This window comes from Malaclemys terrapin, chromosome 1 (genome assembly GCF_027887155.1).
Source record: "Malaclemys terrapin pileata isolate rMalTer1 chromosome 1, rMalTer1.hap1, whole genome shotgun sequence".
Lineage (NCBI taxonomy): Eukaryota > Metazoa > Chordata > Testudines > Emydidae > Malaclemys > Malaclemys terrapin.
The window spans coordinates 338,340,262-338,361,659 of NC_071505.1; the positions used below are offsets into that span (position 1 = coordinate 338,340,262).

Here is a 21,398-nt window from a genome sequence, read left to right on the forward strand (position 1 = left end):
AAAACAATACATGGATTCCGAAACCAGCAACATGCAAATCAGAGCATATCTTTTATATTAGACAGAAATCTGCTCCGTCTATGAGCACATGGCCTGTATTCTGATATCACACTCATTCAAAACTAACTCCACTAAAGTAAACGGAGTTGCTCTGGATTTATAGCCAAGTAAGTGTGATCAAAATCTGACCTAATATTCCTCTTAGAAAACATATATATTCTCCCCCTGTTCAAACCTTAAAATACATTATCTTATATATCAATAGTTGGAGTCTTGGGGTCACAACTTCAAAGAAGCGGTGATGATTTATAACAGCTGAGGACCGAGACCAAAGGGCCAAATTTTGCTCTCACTTGTAAATCCACTGCAGGCAATTGAACTACTTCTGATTTACCCCAACTTTAACGGACGGTATGATCTAGGTCAAGGTACCTGAAAATGAATGTAACATGAACCAGACACACATCTGTGAGACAGATACTATGAATTTACCTTCGAAATCTGCAAAGGGGATTTCTGGTGGTATTCGCAGAATGCTTCAATGTGTCAATATGAGAGGGGCGTTATTATCAGCTGAGAACCTCCAGGAAATAAGCCTAGGTTAAGCAAGTGAAATGGAAAACAAAAAAAAAGAGCAGAGGACTCGCATTTAATAACTATTACTGAGGTCTATATTCACATGCTTATGGGAGCTTGGAAATATGTTAGAACTGATGACTGCTGAGCAATGAATTCAAGGGCCAGTCTATTGGGAGTATTTTTTTTTTTTTCTCAGTGACTTAAACTTCTGTCTGAGTTCTCAAAGTTTTTAGTCAGTTGGCATGTAGCAGAGCTGCGACTTCCCCAAGGAAGCCCTTCCTCAACTTTCACTGGAGGGCTGTCGGGAGAGCCTGGGAGACGAACGCTGCAAGCAGAAGGGAAGCCTCCTCCTTCATCCGAACAGCAGGTACGTAGAGCAACGAGTTAAACTTTGATGCTGCTGGAAAGCTGAGCCAAACGTTTCTCCGACTGCAGGAGAAAGTGGGGATTCAGTAACGTGGAGCTGCAGCCTTTTAAAAAAATATACCACCGAGGATGAAGGTAAATGAAACAGATTTGTGTTTATGAATGGGCTGAATAACCGATCAAATGTGCCACAGTAGGCACGTCCCATACAGCTGTATGGCTAATTCATTGGGGAGCCTATTACAGTGGCTTGGATCATTTAAGTTAAGGAGGCACTGGAAAGTTTTACAACAAAACTATTGGGATGTTTCCTCTGTGTTTTCACTACTAATGAAAATAGTAGTGAGACTTACTGAAAACTTTGGGGGCAAGGACAGCATGTTTGCATGGTGCTTGGTACAATTTGGGGGGCTTCTGCAATGTAGGTACATAAACTAATCCTATAGAAAGTCTCCTGGTTCACAGTACTGGTCTTGAGTGCAGGGACAGGAGCCAGGCACCATGAGTATCCTAGCTCTTGTCCTGACTCACTACCCAGCCTTGGGCAAAGCGTTTAACCCCTCTGTAAGATGGGGCTAGCAGTATTTCATGTACCTTTAATCACTGCTATTAAAAAGCAACCTTTAAACTTCCCACACAGTGGTAACCGTCTGCGTAGACAGAAACTGGTAGCTCAGAGGCCACTGTAGACAAACAAAAGGTTTATGCTGACAATCTCCCCGGGAGGTTATGATTCTTGATTAACATTTGAACAATGCCTTGAAAAATATGAATACATCAATGCCAAATATTCCTTTTCAAAATCTTCCTTCCTCTTAATCCCGTGCCAGGGTTCACGTGATGCTGCAGAGGCAATGCAAATGCCTATGTAGAAAAACCTAAGAAAATACTCTTCGCAGTGTTGTTGTAGCCATGTTGGTCCAAGGATATGAGAGAAAGAAGGTGTGTGAGGTGAAGTTGGTCCAATAAAAAGATATTACCTCACCCAACTTCTCTCTCAAAGAAAATACTGCGAGAGCCAAACACTGCAGCCTCATTCATAAAAATATGTCTCCTAAACAAAGGTCCAGGTTAATCAAAACAGGAAACGCTTTTTTTTAATTGAAAAGGGGGTTTCAGTTATCTTAATATTATGAAATCTCTCTGTTATTTACTTACCAGTTCGATTTGTTTTTTAAGCAAAGGGTTATGGCTTGGTGAGTAGATCTAATATTTTGGCTTTTTACCTGAAGAATGACACATTATTCACAAGAGGGTTACTGGACACCGTCCCAGGCAGAGGTAGTTGAAATTAATTTCCTGGTCTCATTTGATCTCCTCTGGGATTACAGAACACATACATCTGCCTGAATTTTTCTTTAAAGATTGAATTCACTTGGAATAATAAATAAATAAATAAATAAATAATGCCACCACCTTTGGTCAAAGGTCCATACTCTCTGTATCATCCATCTTTATTGATACACATCTAGAGATTATATTCATAGTTATCTTTACGATAGAGCCACAGAGCCAACCATTGTGCTAGGCACTGTACATACTCAGAGCACTATAAGGCCCTGGCCTGGAGACCTCACAATCTAAATAGATAAGACAGACATAGGGAGGGGAAGGGGTATAACAAGCTTTTTCCGGTGGTGCGGGAGGTTACTTAGGAAGGAACAGCTAAAAGGGAAGAGGACTGGGGGGAGAGGGAAGGAGAGAAGAGGATAAACGGGTGCAGAGCTTCCCATGGGAGATTAGTCCAGTGCTGGGGCAGAGAACAAGGGCTAACAGGTCTGTGGTTCACTCCCCCCCCTTGATTCTCCCCTTGGAGAATCATTTCTTGACAGACAGACAGTTTTTTCACTTCTCTAAGGTAATGTTCCTGGTACTTGAACTGAAAGTGACCCAAAGGAATAGAATCTTCAGGTCTATTTGTTGTTCATGAAAGAGAGGGTCTGATACCATTCTGACCACCATTGGGTCTGATACCACTCTGTCCAGCTCTGAGCAGAACCCAACCATCTACAGACAGACCCTGCACAGAAAGGACTGCCGAGGGTGCTGCATTAGAGAGCAATTAAACCAGTGATGGACAAACTCCAAAGAGCTGGAGGTTTGATTCACATAACCACCCAGAAGTATTAATGTTTCTCCAAAACCCTTGAAGATGTGCAACAGATCACTGGAAGTCTCATGAGAACCAGCTTCTGGGATTTCTGCTACTTCCTACTCTGGGTCATGCTGGGAGAAGACCATGAGAATGGCCTTTGAAAGAAAGGAGTATCTGAATACACAACTCTGAGCGATGAACTGCTGAGTTCTAACCCCAGCACTGACACCACATGCCTGATTCTGCTCCCACTGACATCACTGGCAAAACCCAGTTGAGTTCACTGACAGCTGCAGTAGGCAGTGATTTGTGCTGTGGCCTTGGGATAATCACGTAGAACCCGATTTCACAAGGTCAAAGGTGCTCTCAACTTCAATTGACTTCATCGGGATTTGAGGGCTCTCAGCCCTTCATGGGAGTGAGCACTTGAGCTCGCTGCCTCAGTTTTCCAATCTGTAAAATGAGGCTAATATTTACCTTACATTACTGGGATCCTCGAGATATAACTTGCTAATGTCTCTACAGCACTTTAAAGATATCAATTGCTAAGTGTCATTGCAACGAAATTCCAGAAGAGCAAATATTCACAAAAATAATGGCAGAGGGAGGTTACTGAAATGTTTCAGAATCTTTAAAACAGTTTGGTTTGAGATCCGTTCTAGGAATAGGCAAATCGCTGAGCAGATTTCATAGTCTTTCCCACAATGGTTGGTTCACCTCTGATTATGAATCCAAATTTCCTACAAGTGTGACAGTCGAATCCTGCTACATCCAGTGCGCGGGCAATGTGAATTTTCACTTGCTCAGAGCATTGTCTTATCTTATGCACCAATGGTGGAATTCACACACCAGACAAAAAGAAGAACAGGAGTACTTGTGGCACCTTAGAGACTAACAGATTTATTAGAGCATAAGCTTTCGTGGACTACAGCCCACTTCTTCGGATGCATCTGAAGGTGCCACAAGTACTCCTGTTCTTCTTTTTGCGGATACAGACTAACACGGCTGCTACTCTGAAACCTGACACACCAGACAGTTCACTGCAGTTTGCGTTGGGAAAGCTCCATTAGTCCGCCTTCCAGGATCATTCCAAGAGCTGGTTAAAAACTTTGCTTTAAAACTTTTTTTTTTTGGAAGGGCAAAAATGACTTTTTGACAAAAGGGACGCTTTCATGAAAAGAAATTCTGTTTCTGTAAAATAATTTCAGGTTTTTCTCAACCCCCCCCCCCAATTTTTTTATTTGCAAAACACTAAATAAAATCTGTGTTTGGCGTTTTTCAATAAATACCTGTACAATTTTAATTTGATGATGATGGGATAAATCATAAAGGGATGATTTAGATGGGGTTGGTCCTGCTTTGAGCAGGGGGTTGGACTAGATGATCTCCTGAGGTCTCTTCCAACCCTAATCTTCTCTGATTCTATGAAAATGAGAAATATTCATTTTTTGTAAACTTTTTCACAGGAAAATAATATTTTCCCAAACAGCCCTAATCATTCCTGATAGCCCGTTTTCTAGTCTCTTTTCCAGTCTAGTGCTAAAAGTCACATGGAGTGAGGCTCACACCGCTTCTCTGGGGAGTTGTTTCCACTGCGGAATACATCTCACGGGTAGGAAGTTTTCCAGTTAGACGTGATTTTCTCTTTCTCTGTTCATTATTCCTAATCATACCCCTGCATGCCACACTAAATATCCCTCTCCTCTCTTTGGTGCTTATGCCTTTCCTTCTCAGGGTGCCTTACAAAAAACAAACAAAACACCAAAAGTCCTACTCCAAAGGAAGCCCTTTCACCACAGGAAAAATATAGAGTAACATTCAGACATGTGAGTTTTTGGAGACCACAATGGTGAAATTAGCATAGGAAGGAATTTGCAGAAGTGGGGTTTTAAGTAGGAAAAGGCACCTGGAAGACAAGTATTGGTCCAACCCTAGGGGGCAGAATGAAATAATCCATATATAAATCAACTTGCGGTAAATCTGAAATCACCATCATATCTTAATGTTAGATGTAAAATCTTCTTTTGAAATGAAAATATTTACTTGAAGGTCAGGCAGGCGGCACAATAAGCGGCCACAGAAATCAAACCGTGTGTCTAGATGCAGCAGGGCCCACCCCAGCAATCTTTAGTCACCCTTACTCACATGAGTAGTCCCATTTAAATCATCTAGGGTGTGTCCTAGCCAACAATGAACTCCCATTTACTTCAGAGTGATATCGGGGCCCTCTGGACAAATCAATCAATAAGCCGATTCGTGTGAGGAAGGATGACTCCAGTGAGTAAGGGTTCCAGGATCAAGGGTTTCACTTGCATCAGTACTGTATCTTTTCATTTATAACCCTGACATCTCCATTTATTTGGTAAGATAGTGATTCAGGGACTTTGAGGTGGCCTATCACACGCTCTGTGGCTCCTTTACAGCTCTTTAGGAATGTAACTCAGAGACACAAAACCCTAAAGTAAACATACTGACTGATCCATACACAGAGTCAAGCAATGACATCTACAAAGAGAAGTCAAATATTTCTCTGGGCAAACACGGGGCCCAAACCTGAAAGCCTTGCTCAGTCAAAACCCCTGTATTTCTCAATATGTGCTTTCCCCAAGTAAGCATTCCAGGATGAGTCCCAGAGTAGCTAATTTACTTCTTAACACTGTGGTTGCTAGGACCCAGCGAACAACCAGGAGAGGAGTCAGAAGGGAGACAAGGGTCATAATTTAAAGCAGACACTGTCCCAAATAAGGATATTTCCCTTAAAATGTCTCAGTTTCATCTCAGGCTGCAAAGTTACCAGTGAAACTACTCCATGCTCTGAATGGGCGAGAGTGAAAACAAGGGTGATCTAATCTGTGCTAGGGCTGACTAAACGCTGGAGAGATGGATAAGATTTTTTTTTTTTTATAGCAGAGGGTGGGAATGCAAATAACTGACACATGAAACAAGGTAAATGCAATAGATTCACTCCGTTCTTAAAAACAGCAAATGCAATAATCCATAGCACTAAGGCGCCTGGAGGTACATGGCCCTCTGAGTATTTGGTGTGTGTCTTACATATGTTAAAGGAACACACATTGTGGCTTTGCTTCTCTTTTCTTTAGTTTGGATGAGAAAAAATAGTAATAATAATTGTCTATATTACAGAAATCTAATCTTGGGGGAATTGCGAGTTGTTTGTTGTCATTGCTCAATGCAAATGACAACATTTAACCTGTATTAATGTTGACTGTTTAATGCCAAAAAAGAGGATCGCTGAGCTTGTGGTTAAGGCAACAGACTGGGACTCTGGAGAGCTGAGTTTAATTCCCAGTTCCTGTATGTCCTAGGGTGAACCAGTGACTATATGCCTCAGTTTTCCTATCTGTGAAATGGAGATAATGGCACTTCTTTTCTCCTGCACTTTGTCTGTTTCATCTGATTAGACATGCTGGCCCAGTTCCTAAGGTTTGGCATGAGGTGGGAGGGGGTGAATCTTAGTCTCCAAAATTCATTCATTGTCCAACTGTGGAGCGGGGAACTGGGAGGATACGAAGTCTAGGCGGAAAGTTGTAACATTAAAGATGCTTTGAGGCCCAACCCTGTTCCCTCTGAAAACAGTGGGGATTTCACTATAATGGGAGCATGCTGGGATGGTAAATGAAACTGCCTGCATTGCATTGTGGTAACAACAGCTCCCTTTATAGCAAGTTACTGTTTCAGCTGCTCCCAAGTTACTTTTGAAAATCCTGGGGTGTCAGAGCCATCAGCTCAGATGTAGGTGGCCAGGTTTTGTTGGGGGCTGCAGCACCGTGTGGGTCTTCGGCCCACTCTGGCAGACTCCCCCCAGAGCCTGTGATGCCTATGCCTCCCGTACTTATTTACCAGGCAGTGGAGTCAGAAAACAAAGGAGCTGGACTGATGCAAACTATGCAAAGCAGGAGAAAGCTCCAAGCACTTGAACTGAAAGTGACCCAAAGGAATAGAATCTTCAGATCTATTTGTTGTTCATGAAAGAGAGGATCTGATACCATTCTGTCCAATTAGCTACCCTGAAATTGATAGCGTCTGTGTGGTCTAGCGGTTAGAGCAGGAGACTAGCAATGGATTCTACTGCACTTGGATACCAGTCTGGTAGGCACCTTAGAAATACGTAGGATGGATAGTATCAGGGGGTAGCTGTGTTAGTCTGTATCCACAAAAACAACGAGGAATCTGGTGGCACTTTAAGACTAACAGATTTATTTGGGCATAAGCTTTCATGGGTAAAAAAACCCACTTCTTCAGATACATCTTTTTTTTGCATAATTTTTTACCCACGAAAGCTTATGGCCAAATAAATTTGTTAATCTTTAAGGTGCCACCGGACTCCTCATTGTTTTTGTTCTGCCACTGATTTACCCAAGGTCCCTCAGCAAGTCACTTAGCCACTCTGTGCCTCTTTTTACCAGGGGAGGAAGAGTCCAGTCTCCCAGTTGGGTTTAGGGCAGTGATTCATTACAGTTTGCGAAGCACTTTGAGATCTTTGAATTTGCAACGTCCTTTTTAAGTGCAAAATATTATTACTGAAAGCACCCGAGTAAAATTCTCCTGCAGCACTAGTTTAATGGCTGGAGTCCAGCGCAGACAGGAAATACTCAGGGCTGCACTGTTTGGAGCTGGACCCCAGGATACATAGAGAACTGCCCTATGTTGGGCAATATCCAGCAGAGATTATTTATTTTATTTGTTTAGATATGAAAGATGCCCAAGCAAAGCTCTGAGTGCCTTGCCATTATTTAAAGATCACAAATCATAAATATGCATGTCAGACTTTCTTCCCCTTTCAGGTCCAACTAGCTAATACCCTGTGATGCCCCAGACAATCCCCTCTCCCCCTTGACTCTTACTCCAAAACAACCCCACAGATGAGTCCTGCAGCATGTTCTGAAGGTCAACACATTTGGGCTCCTTTGAACGGAGCGGGGAGAATTCCAGAGAATTCATGGAGCGCACTCTGCCAGCAGCACCTGCCATTGGCGCGTTTGGGAGCACTTTGCCAACAGTAGTTAAAAGCTTCACAAAACCCGTGGGAATACTGTCCCTATTTTAGAGATAGGGAGACTGAGGCACCCGAGGACATTAAGAACCTTTGATCACAGTGCAGTGTTCAAGCCTAAAATAAAACCCACCGGTATTACCGCTCCCAGATTTCCACCCCACCCCCACCAGACTCAACTGGAATGAGGAAAATGTGCTCTAAAAACAGAGCAAGTCATAGGTGGCCTGAACTTCCCAGGATCTGTTTCCTGGAGCCATCCTTGCTGTTTGCTCATGTTGTGAGGGACGTGCAAAGTTGCACTCACAGGAAGCTTAGGGATTGGTATAAAAAATCAAGCCAAACTATGGGGCAATGCTGTGGCAAAGAGAACAAGCAAACAGAACTGTGAATGTCATGCTCCAAAGGGAAGTGATTTGTACTGGCTGGGGGCTAGAGCCCAAAAGAGGATTTTTGGCGGAGTTAGCTAGAACTTCCCCAGGGAGCTCACAGGCCTCACATCTTAGTGCAGTGGTTCTCAACCAAGGGTCCGTGGGCCCCTCACGGGACCATGGGACCGCATGGCTGAAGCCTGGTGCCCCAAGCCCTAGTGCCCCTGTGGGGCTGAAACCAGGAGCAGAGCTGCGGGGCTGAAGCCCGGTGCCCTGAGCCCCAGCACTCCCTGCAGGACTAAAGCCCCGAGCCTTAGTACCCCCCTGGAGATGAAGCCCAGCACCCTGAACCTCCAGCACCCCCGCAGGTCTAAAGCCTCGAGTCCTAGTGCCCCCCTGCAGGGCTGAAGCTAAAAGCCCATGCACCTATCCCCGCTGGGCCCTGGCGATTTTATAACATGGGGCGGGGACCTCAAAAAGAAAAAGTTTGAAAACCCCTGTCCTAGTGCACCTGTTTGCACCACTCTGCGTCTGGCAACCAGAGCCACTTTGCACTGATGCACCAAAGACAGTTTGCCTGTTAGCCAATATATCCTTTAAACACTGATTCAGCTAAGGGAGTTCCACCATCTATGAATGACTCCACCTGTTCAGCCTCGAGAAACTCAAGAAGGGAGGAATTTGCTGAAAGAGTTGTCATGTTTATGACAGAGGCTGTAATAAGGACGTGTTCTTTGAGATCAGAGCATTCTCTCTCACAGGTGCTTGGCTGGCTGATTCTTGCTCACATGCTCAGGGTCGAACTGATTGTCATATATGGGGTCAGGAAGGAAGTTTTCCCTGGGTCGATTGGCATGTGGGTGTGGGTCACTTGCCAGGACTATCTGGGTATATTTCACAGACTCATTTCCCTGCCTTTGTGGGGGCCTCAGCCACTGGTGCAACACGGTCCCTCCTATTCTCTGCCTGTGGCACATAATAGTCTAGTCTCCTGTGGTCTTATTTCAGTGGCTGGGTTATTGTGCGGGCACCGGGTGGTGTTGGTGATCTGTGATATACAAGTCAGACTACATGGTCTGATGGTCCCCTCTGGCTCTATGATTGTATGGTACCTTGCCAGGGTCTTGTGTGACTTCATTAAAATGTCTGTAAAGCTCTTCCAGGTCCTGGGATGAGATGTGCTATAAAAGTGGAGACTATTATAATCATGTCATTTGTTGAGCACCACCAGTGTGCGCAGGTGAAGACAAAGGAGTGATAGGGCCAGGTTTACTAGGGCAATGATCATCCACTAGCTGCCTTGAGAACAAGAGAGCTACTGAATGCGAAGCACTTTTGACAGCCTGGTCACTCGCGTAAGGTGCGTAAGTGGGAGCTAGCGGGTGCTATGGTGTTTGAAAATCTGGCCAACAGTCTAAGACGGGGTGGCCAACCTGAGCCTGAGAAGGAGCCAGAATTTACCAAGGTACCTTGCCAAAGAGCCACAGGAATACGTCAGCAGCCCCCCATCTGCTCCCTCCTCCCCGCTCTCAATGCCTCCCACCCACCAGCAGCCCCGATGATCAGCTCCTCCCCCTCCCTCCCCGCACCTCCCGATCAGCTGTTTCGTGGCGTACAGGAGGCTCGGGGGAAGGGGGAGGAGCGAGAGCACGGCCGGCTCAGGGGAGAGGGCGGGAAGGGGTGGAGTAAGGGCAGGGCCTGTGGCGGAGCCAGGGGTTGAGCAGTGGCATACTGGAAAGTTGGCGCCTGTAACTCCAGCCCCGGAGTCGGTGCCTATACAAGGAGCCGCATATTAACTTCTGAAGAACTGCATGTGGCTCCGGAGCCACAGGTTGGCCACCCCTGCTCTAAGATATGCAGCACAATGGGCAAGCCATAGAAACGTTCAGTCTGCGAGCTTTCCTGCCATCTCTCCTACTTCATAACACTCCCTTCTCTGCTGGAATGGGCCAGAGGGCTTTGCTATTCTATTATGTATGCAAGTCCCAGTGCCAATCGCTGGTGCGGACCCTGCTGTCCAGTGGCTGCATGGACTTAACACCAGGTTTAGCTTGAACCCATCTTTGCTTTTCCCTGCAGAGCCATGAAACTGTATTTTTTACTCTTCCTGGCAGCGAACGGAGGGATCTCAAGCCATCGGCCCTTGGAAGAGTCACCCTGCGAAATGGTAAGAGATTCCCCAAGGAGGAACCATCTCCTCTTTCACGTCTCCTTAATTATTAGCAGTAGCATTCTAGTAGCACCCAGAGGCCCTAAATGAGACTGGGACCCCGATGATACAGGTGCTGCACAAACATATAGTAACTGACAGTCTCTGCTGCAAAGAGCTTACAATCTAAGGGTCTGTCTGCACAGCGGCTGGGAGATGTGATTCCCAGCTTGGGTAGAAGTACATGTGCTACTTTTGCTCAAGCTAGTGGGCTAAAAATAGCAATGTGGCTGAGGGGCCTGGGCTAGCCACTCATGTGCAATCCTGTGCTGCTGCCCGTGCCTCCACAACCGCACTGCTCTTCTTTAGCGCACTAGCTCATGTAAGGCCAACAGACCCTGGTTGTCAGAGGGCAGGATTGAACCTGGGAAGCTAAATGCATGAGCCACTACAGCATGAGCTAAACACCACATGTAGCTGTAGCAGTCTCTAAGTGGTCTCGGTGCCACCAGACGGGGACAGAACATCACACCCAGGAGGTGTGTGGGTTACACTCGCACAGAGCCAGCACATGTATCTCTAGCAGAACTGGAATTACGCCTCTCAGCTGCTGTGCAGACAGACCTTACGTGGGCAAGACAAGCATAAGGTGGGAGACAGGAAGGATTATTATCCCCATTTTATTGCTAGGGAACGGAGGCACAGAAATATTAATGGACTTGCCCAGAGTCACACAGGATGTCTGTGGCAGAGCCAGGAAGAGATCCCATATCTCCTGAGTCCCATTCCAGTGTTTTACGCACAAGGCGATACTTTCTTAAAAAAGGAACTTCTTCTGTGACATGAACGAACCCCACTGCTCCCCCTATAGTGACAGTGAGCCCCATTCTCCCCTCGCTTACACTGGTTTAACACGGACTTCAATGGAGTTGTTCCTGATTTATGCTGGGTGTGAGATCAGAATCAGGCCCACTTAGAGACAAAACCTCTGTCTCCAAAGTGCGATTTGTCCCACAGCTTTTTTTTTAAAAAAACACCTTATTCATGTTATTCACAGATGAACTGGTTCTCCTCTCCCTCCTTCCCTTTATCCAGATACAGCTGACAGTAAAGGGGAGTTAAAAATACTCATCTACTTCTTTAAATGTTGAAGCTGTTCGGCACAAATCCCCAAGAATTTCCAAACTAGGGAAAAGAATAATTTGCTGGCTGTGCAGATCTCCCTTATGGGACTCATTCCTTTCCTGCTGTACTAATGCACTTCCTGAATTCAGGGAAATTAGGGTCTAGCATACAAAAAGAACTTGGGAAGGTGGCTGGATCTCTCGCTTATTGGCCGGAGAGGAAGAAATGATGAAACCACTGTAAACATGACACTTTTGGGCCCAGGCATCCCAGACATGCGAACTCAGACTGAAACACACAGTAAATCTAATAAGGGCTTACCCCCTGCCCTTGTTTGGATAAGTCGTAGATCAAGCTGATTCCTTGAGAAGTAAATATTGGCTGATTTCCGCAACCCCACTGCAAACTGCATTCAGCTGCATAGGCAAAGAAAGAGTCCAAAAAAGTTTTGAGCTGTTTAGTGCAACTGGGAAACATTCGAGGCTGACAAAACACTCTGGCGTCCCAGAGCCAGGTTCTCATCTTGTGTTAATTGACACCGCCCCATTAAGCTCAATGGAGTTATATAGGTCTGCATTGGCTGAGAATCTGGCCCAGGGAGATAAGACAGGGTGCAAATTCTAACACAGTTCAGCCCAGGTTAATTTTGATAGCGAGAGCCATTGGCATTCCCTGTTATTTCACAATGGGATGTTTCACTGCAATGGCATTGTTTCACACATCACTCTTCCTGGGATGACATCTTTAGACTAGAGGAAGGCCAGAGCTGGAATCTTTTATCCAGCCCATCCTGAAGACTGATGGTTCATAAAACTGGACCCCGCTCTGAATCACGACTGGTTTTAGTTTGGCAACATCACAAGTCGGTTAATGAGTTTTTTCAAAATCAACCCCCCCAAATCCCCTCTTTAGCCATTGCAGAGAAGAGACAAAGGGCCAGATTCTCAGCTGCTGTAAATCAGCACCAGTCTACACAAGCTGAGGATCTAGCCCAAAGCCTTGTGTTCCAACACCCAAACGTTGGCGTTTAGGATGCGATCGGACCTAGATCCAAACCACCCTGGTTTTAGTTTTGCTAAAGAGAGGGCGGCTGCTGGCTCCATCCCCGAAAATTACCAACTACAGTTGAGTGGCAGAGTTTGGATTCAGAATCCAAACTTCCCCGTACTTCAGAGCTGTTGGGCTCCTTTTCTATGTGGAGCAGATGCTGAAAGCAGCAAGAGGCGTTCCCACTCTTAGCACTGCAGGCCACTGCACTTTAATGCGAACAGCTGCCAGAGCTGAGGAGGAAGGAATGCGAGCCCAGAAGAGGACAGCTTTGCTAATGCTCATGCAGTTGGCTCGTGAGTTTAGCGAAAGCCCACAGGGGTAGGAAAAGCAAGGGTATGATGAGAACTGATGCTCTGTCCTCACTCCTACCCACAGATTTCCCCCCTTTTATTGCACCTTTTCTGTGTAGCAGGGAAGAGAAATGGGGGTGCAGCAGGGGCAGGATACACATCCAGTTCAAGGGCTGAGGGAAGGGACAGGGAGAGCGGAGATGAGGCGAGGGGGAAAGGACAGCAGGTAGAGAGAAGGGGCGCAGATGAAGGAGTGATCGAGAGAGAAAAGTGAAATCTACAGAGGAAAACGAAGTTATTGTAAAGAGCAGCAGAACCATGGCAGGTGTGGACTTGATCACCAACCCGGTTTAGGGGCTGCAGGGTTTACAGGCTGGACTAACGGCCCAATCTTGAAAGGTACCGAGCAGGCTGGGCCTGACCCAGTTCCCACTGCAGTTAATGGAAAGGGCTCTCCTTGATGTCAAAGTGAATTGGATCAGGCCTTCATTGTGGTGGTGAGTGCTGCATTGGGAGCGGAGGGTGCTCCGCTCCTGACAGGATCAGGCCCTACACGAGAGAGGGAGTTTGTCATTTCTTGTGCTGATGCAAATGCTGCTTCTTTCTAGCTCCTGAGTTTTCTTCCTTCCACTCTCCACCTCTTCCTTAGCTGACTGAATAAGGCCTCCCCCCTGCCCCCCTGCTAGATTCGTTGGGCCTCTGGTCACCTTTCAGCTCAAGTGAGCCACTCTAAAGTCTTGGTGGGAAGGTGCTAATGGCTCAGAGAAGCCAGGATGCAACTCCCTTTCCCCTTACTGGGGATTTAGCTGCTCTGGGTGGACTTGGGGTTCAAATTTCAAGATGCGAGTCACGTGGGAGCTCTCAGAGAGCTTTGCCGCGAGGGGAGCACCACGCAGCAGACTGGGTGTAGCTGGAGTCCAGCTCTGGCTGAGGGGTTTCATTTGTCTGGCTTTTTTATGACAAGCCGCACATCCGGTAATGTGCACTCTCCATTCCTCACATGCGCAAGTGATTCACAAAACACTGGATGTTACCCAGATTCTCGTAAACATCCCTGAGGCTTTATTCCCCCTTCCCTCCCCGCTTGTGTGAAACAGATGTTTGGAGGAGAGTCTTTTGTTTTAACTTCTGAAGAGCTAACACAGAGCCTTGCTTTATGAGGGTTAGCTACTAGTTCTCCGTATAAGAATAATTAGAAGGAGTCAGCAAGCAGTTTGACCCAGAGGATCCCATGAGCTACGTGAATAGATAGATACCTATTTAGATAGCCTAGATGCTTACCAAGCATTTTGGACTCTGCTCCAATCTTGCTGCTGGATGTTAATTTTAACAGCACAATGTGTGTGCCTTACACTAGGCCTTTTAGCCCAATGCTCCCAAAATTCCTTGCAAATTATGGTTCATATTTTGCCCTTGGATGCATACTTGAAGCTCCCTATCAGCTGCATTCAGACCCACACATCCAAGAGAAGAAATTGACTTTGTTGTATGGGTATTAATTTACCAGCTGCGTTAAAGCATCCTGTAAAAGGCCACACCCTTTACGCATCACAATTTCACCCTGAGCTGTACCCGTGAGAGCTGCAGCATGTATGAATCCCCCCACATGCCATTTCCCTGCTGCATTCCTTCTATTCCACATGGAACAGTGTGCACAGCACTGCTCACGGGGCCAAAAGAAAGAAGCTGTTGCCTTGGAGAGAGTATAAACATAGATGGACAGAGGTCTGGATAAACTGGAGGGAGTTTGAGGTGAGCTGTTGCAATGTTTTGGGAGCGGAGGCACTGATTGAAAGACGTAGTGCTTAGCTAAACAATGGTTACGGGGAGATGTGATCACAGTCTACAACTATTTGAAGGGTGTAAATAAGAAGAGGGATTGTTTATTTGGGGCTGGATTCCAATCTACTTCCTCTCAATGAGTAGTACCTTACTTTGAGAGTAATCCCACTGAAGTCAATGGAGCTAATCATGGAGTATTATTAAATTATTTGTAATAGATATTAATACTTATTTTAGACTTTAATTATTAATAATACTTATTAATTTAAGGCAAAGTGGCAGAATCTGGTTTATTATGAGGTACAATGGGGCAAGGATGAAATTATGGCAGGGAAGTTTAGGCTGCATAAATATCAGGAAAAAGTGTTTGAGTGCAAGGTCTAATAGACAATGGAATAGTCTCAAGGGAAGTGATTGGACCCATCACTCAGGACTTTTAAAACTAGACTGGATGAAAGGTAGAAAGTGGACTAATCCTGTGCTGGCTAGAGGATCATAGATTCTTTATGATGGGCTAGACGATATAATGGAGCCTCTCCAACTTGAATTTTTATGATGCCAGATCTCAAAAATCAAAGAACCCAATTCTTTTCTCTCTTAGGGCTAATCTACGTGGGGGAATTTACTGACATAATTATACCGATACAATGATACTGCTGTAGTTATACCAGTGTAACTCCCTACATGGGAACTCTTATTGCAGTATAAGGCAGGAGTATCTCCATTGAAATGAAATGAAAACCCACCCTACGTTGTGAAGAAATTCAGGCTTCTGGTCGCCTGAATAGAGAACAGCATAGTACAACCAATCTCCAAGAAAAGGAATATAATCAGATTCTGAATATTATGTTGTCTTTATACTTGATGAAAAGCCATTGAGCATCCCATAGGTGGTAACCAGGACTCCCTGTTCTCTTTCTTTTCTGCAGGTAAAGATGAAGGCATTTTGTCATGGCAAAGAGCTTCACCAAATCCCTCCAGAGCTCCATCCAAACATAAATAAAATAGATTTGTCTGGAAATGAGATAAGAAATCTCTCTGAGAAGCCCCTGACATTTTACACCTCGCTCCAGCATTTGGATTTAAGATCCAACCAAATAAGCTTCATTGAGCCCGGAGTCTTCACATACATGACAAGCCTGGTTGAGGTCATTTTAGCCAATAACCAGTTAGATGAGTTGGCTCAGCATAGGACACCAGGAGTTGGACTTTTACCAGAGATCAGAACATTGGACTTGTCCCACAACAGACTTTACAATGGAATGGCTGAATATTTTATACACAAAGCACCATCACTTCAGTATCTTTCCTTGGCAGAAAACAGCATTACCGTGATATTACACAGGATGTTTCAGGGGTCTCCGGCTCTTGTTGAGGTTGACCTCCACAGTAATATCATCATGGAAATAGAAGAAGGTGCCTTTGAAACTCTGGTGCATCTCACCAAGCTCAATCTCTCCATGAACTCCATCACTTGCATCTCAGATTTCAGCCTCAGACAACTCCAGATACTCGACCTCAGTAGGAACAGCATTGAGACTTTTCATGCCACAGAGTCAAAGGAAGAGGATAACCTGAGGTGGCTGGATCTTAGTGAGAACAAGCTACTGCGCTTCCCAGTTTTCCCCCAGGTGAACAAGCTGGCGTATCTGAACTTATCTAAGAATTTAATGCAGTTTACTGCAGACTCTGCTCACGATGACATGTACTATATGGAAAGGGACTGGCTGGAAGCTCCTTTTCATCTTCTGGATCAGAAGCAAGATACAAACACAAGTTCTCTGTATCTATCCCAGCTTTTATATTTAGACTTAAGTTATAATGAGATCAAAGCCATCCCAAATGAGTTCTTTGAGTCAATGTCCTCGCTTCGGTTTCTTAATCTCAGTAAAAATTGCCTCCAGACGTTTGCAGTAAATTTTGATAGTGCATTGATCTCACTAGCCATCCTTGATTTAAGCTTCAATGCTTTGCAGAATCTCTTACTAGATGCCAACACATTGACTAATTTACAGGAGCTCTACATTCAAAACAATCATCTCCAGGCCCTGCAATTTGATATCTTTGCGAGCCTTCCCAGCATCAAATTGCTTAATCTCCAGAGTAATAATATTAGTTTTTGCAGCATGTATTCAGGATTAGCTAAACAAAGGCTTACTGGCGAGGAGAATGGTTGTGTATCATTCGTTGACTTCCCTGCTCTTAGGTACTTATACCTAGCTGACAACATGTTGAAGAACTTACCAGTGTATGCTTTTTACAAGACTTCACTAATTCTCCTGGAGCTCTCCATGAACAAAGGACTGAAAATAGAGGCTAACGCATTATCAGGACTGGAGACATCTCTTGAGTATTTGAATTTACATGGCAATGGCATGACCGTTTTAAATATCGACCTGCCTCGTTTCCATCACCTTAAACATTTAAACCTGTCTGAAAATCAACTGAGCTGGTTACCCAAGTGGGGTAGTGACGCTTCGCTCGAAGTTCTGGATCTACGGAAAAACAGTTTTTGTAATCTACAGAGCAGTAACATTTTAGCATTAGAGAACTCTCTTAAAAACTTATATCTTGCTGGGAACCCACTCAGCTGCTGTGGAAATGTCTGGCTCTCATCTATGATCCAGAAGAAAAATGTAGCGATCCCTGGTGTAGAGCAGATAACATGCCAGTACTCCAAGAGCTTTGGGTACCAAGAAGAAATTTATATTAGCAACATAAGACCAGAAGTCTGTGAAAAAGAGGATCTAAAGAAAATTAACTTGCTTATTATACTAACGGTTGCATTAATTTTATCAGTGATCATCATTGGACTGGGTGCATTTTGTTGCTTCCGCAGACAAAAGTTTAGCCAGCAATTTAAAGCATAGCACACGCACTGACTTAATGAGAAATCAAATCAGGTGCTACACTGAAAACATGGAGAAATGAAAGGTCAAATTCTTGGCTTTGATTTAACTGTGGATTTTAAACCAGCTTTTAATCTGCTCTCAGTTGCACCAGCATCATTCTTGGGGTTGCAGCCACAAAGTAACCGAGAAGAGAATGTCACATTTTGCACTTGTTCCATGCTCATGCAGAACTGTGAAACCTTGCTCATCAGAAGCTGAGAATCATGTAAAACTGCTAGTTTAAGGTTTGTGGAACTTAAACCAGCCAAAACTCTTTTGGGCACTACAAACTTTTCACTGAAATGCTAAGCCAGCTTATTGGTGCCTCTGGATAAGGAGAATCCTCTCACTCCCCATGCCAAGGCTGCGGATCATGGTTTAATGGTCATTTGTATACCAGCGCTTGGGGATCTCATCACAGCTGACAGGCAGGGTGACTCCTCATACACCTTTGCAAAACTTCCCAAACCCGCATGCTTCAGCAAAACCCATCTCTTTGGTTTTGGGTTTTGCTTTGTCATAACAGGTTTGAGGCAGTTCAACTCCGAAAGCTAAACTCAAGGGAAGTGAACGCACATGACCCAGGACCAGTGAAAAACAAAGTCTGACCCTTCTCCCTTTGAAGTCAATTGCAAATCTCCCACTCATTCCAATGTGAACAGGATTAGATTAGTGATCTCAAAAAACAGTAACTTCACACAGATCTATGGAGCTCATGACAGCTGCCTAAGCAATACGGTTGTTTGTGAGGATCAAACCAAGGATCTTCAGTACCAAAACCACACGTGTCTAACGCTTGTGTTAAAGGAGATCTCAATTAGTTAACAGCAGGCTGTTACATTCAACGGGACTAGCGACTACTGGGAGACATGATTACGCACATGAAGCTCAGTGTATTATGCCTATATCACAATATGGGATAGACATTTGCACTGAGTAACACAGTTCAGCTCAGAGAGGAGGAATGTCTCCATAGGGTGCAATATATATTTATCTGGTTTTAATGTGAAGAAATTCATTTCTTTGGCAAACACGTTATTTAAAAAAAATCTCCCTTAAAGAATGAATTTCAGCCAGTAAATATTAGACCTAAATGTTTATTGGTTTAGAAACAGCAATTTAACACACACTGCATACAGTTAGATTTCAATGCATGAAGTATATAAAAAAAAAGTATAAAATAAAATAATTATCCTCCAGTAATTGTCCTAGATGGAATTTTTTTTTTTAAATCTCAGGTGTATAAACTTCATAGGTCCTTTGCCAAGGACTCAAAAAGGCAACCAATATCTCTTGGTGGTTGTCAATTCTTTTTCAAAATGGGTAAAGGCATTTCCTCTAAAGGCCAATACTGCAAAAGGCACAGCGAGGGTCCTAGTAAAGCAAGTCTTCTCTCAATGGGAATCACATTTTACTGGACAGTTCTTTATGAACTGCTTTAAATTAATGAAAGTCCTGCAAAAACTACACATGCCATACAAACCACAGTCATCTAGGATGGTGAAACAAACCAATCGAACTCTAAAAGTAATGTTTAAAAAACTGGTTAATACCAGTAGGCGTAAGTGGAACACTCTCATGCCTCTAATTCTAATGGCACTGAAAGCGACACCGGCTGCGTCTACTAATAAAACATTCTTTAAGGTAATGACAGGCCAAAACATGCAACTACCAAAACATTTAATTTGGCACACTAGTGGCACTCAATTTAAAAAAAAAAAATCAAAATAAATGCCTACCTGCAAAATCTGCAAAAACGTTTAAATCGGGTCCACTTGCAGACAGTTGCTAAATTGGAAAAATCCAAACAAAAGGCAAAGGCCTACTTTAACAAAACAAACAAAAATACTTAAAAGGTTGAAAAACAAGTATTGCTGTTATCTTACAAGGCACCAAAGCAAAAAGTGTGGAGAAAGTAAATAAGGAAGTGTTATTTACTCCTTCTCATAACACAAGAACTAGGGGGTCACCAAATGAAATGAATAGGCAGCAGGTTTAAAACAAACAAAAGGAAGTATTTTTTTTCCCCCCACACAACGCACAGTCAACCTGTGGAACTTCTTGCCAGACTGTGTTAAAAAAAGAACTAGATACATTCATGGAGGATAGGTCCATCCATGGCTATTAGGCAGGATGGGCAGGGATGGTGTCCCTAGGCTCTGTTTGCCAGAAGCTGGGAATTGGCGACAGGGGAGGATCACTTGATGATTACCTGTTCTGTTCATTCCCTCGGGAGCACCTGGCATTCGCCACTGTCGGAAGACAGGATACTGGGCTAGATGGACCTTTGGTCTGACCCAATATGGCCGTTCTTAGGTTCTTCTGAATCCAGGGCAAAAACTCCATAATCAACAAGGCAGAATTTCTTAGTCATGTAACATGTTTAATACTAGTGCCTGAATCCTAGAAGTCCATCTTCACTTGTACCCTACATTGTAGCTTGAGTCGGGCACCTTCCTCTGAAGAAGAGAAGAAAATCCAAATATCCCTAATGTAAATCAAAGGTGGGATTTTCAAAGGCCTGCAGCATTGGCCTAACCCAGCTCCCATGAAAATCAACAGAAGTTTTACTATTGACTTAAATCTGCTCTGCTCCTTTTTAGGCCAACACTGATGCTTTTGAAACTGTTCGATTCTTAAGGCCTGATTCTGATCTCACACCAGATTTACACTATGGCTGAGGTCATTAACACCTGATTTACATCTGTGTCCATGAGAGGACAATAAATTACCCTGGGGGGAGGGGGAAGGTAGACAGCAGAAGAATTTGTCTAAGGCCATGTCTACACTACCACTTGTCAGCAAAACGTATATTGCTCAGGGGTGTGGGGAAAAAAACCACTCCCGTGAGAGACATAAATGACACCAGCATACATGGTAGTGTGCACAGCGCCATGTTGGTGGGAGAGCTTCTCCCGCCAACACAGCTACCGCCGCTCGTTGGGGGTGGTTTAATTATGTTGACAGGAGAGCTCTCTCCCATCCGCATAGAGCGGCTACATGGGAGAACTTACAGTGGCACATCTGTGCCACTGTAAACTCTCTAGTGTAGACATAGCCTGAGGCTATGTCTACACTGGCAATTGAACGGCAAATCTTTTGTCGTTCAGAGGTTTTAACCCCTCCCCCCCAAAGACAAAAGTTTTGCTGCGGAAAGTGCCACTGTGAACAGCGCTTTGTCGGCAGGAGCGCTCTCCTGCTGACAATGCGAATGCTGCTCGTTGGGGGTGGAAGTATTTTGTCGGCAAATGAGCCAACATACAGTGGCTACACTGCCGGACTTCTAGCAACACGGCTGTGTCGACACGGCCAGGTCACTAAAAGCTGGGTAGCATAGACAAAGTGTAGAAAAATACACCACGTCTCAGATCCTTGTTCACAACAGTAGTCCTGTTGACTCCCCAAAAAAATATGGGATCATGAAAAAAGAATTAGGCCCAGCCCATTATGTTTATACATGAAGTATATAAAAGGAAAAACAGAAATATTTCATATACTGTACTAGAATATCAACTTCATCCCCATTTGAAGAAATACATGTGGACCAAAAGTCTGACCAACTCCTATTGAAGTCAATGAGAATCTTTCAATTGACTTCTATAGGAGTTGGATCAAGCCCCAAGACTCCATGCACATGTCTGTGCAAACTGTTGTGCATTATAGCATATAAGGATCAAATGGTCAAA

General features: G+C 44.4%; 1 protein-coding gene across 2 annotated transcripts; it reads left to right on the forward strand.

The window, feature by feature from the left end:
* Positions 1–577: 577 nt before the first annotated feature.
* Positions 578–20,765, forward strand: LRRC32 (leucine rich repeat containing 32). 2 transcript variants are annotated; one of them, XM_054015826.1, is made up of 3 exons: positions 578–946; positions 10,505–10,592; positions 15,751–20,765. In XM_054015826.1, exons 2-3 carry the CDS (start codon positions 10,509–10,511, stop codon positions 17,689–17,691), a joined length of 2,025 nt encoding a protein of 674 aa, XP_053871801.1. In that variant the 5' UTR covers positions 578–946; positions 10,505–10,508; the 3' UTR covers positions 17,692–20,765. The 2 variants fall into 2 exon arrangements, with proteins under 2 accessions (XP_053871801.1, XP_053871802.1); XM_054015827.1 differs by lacking the exon at positions 578–946 and adding an exon at positions 964–1,080.
* The last annotated feature ends 633 nt before the right edge of the window (positions 20,766–21,398 follow it).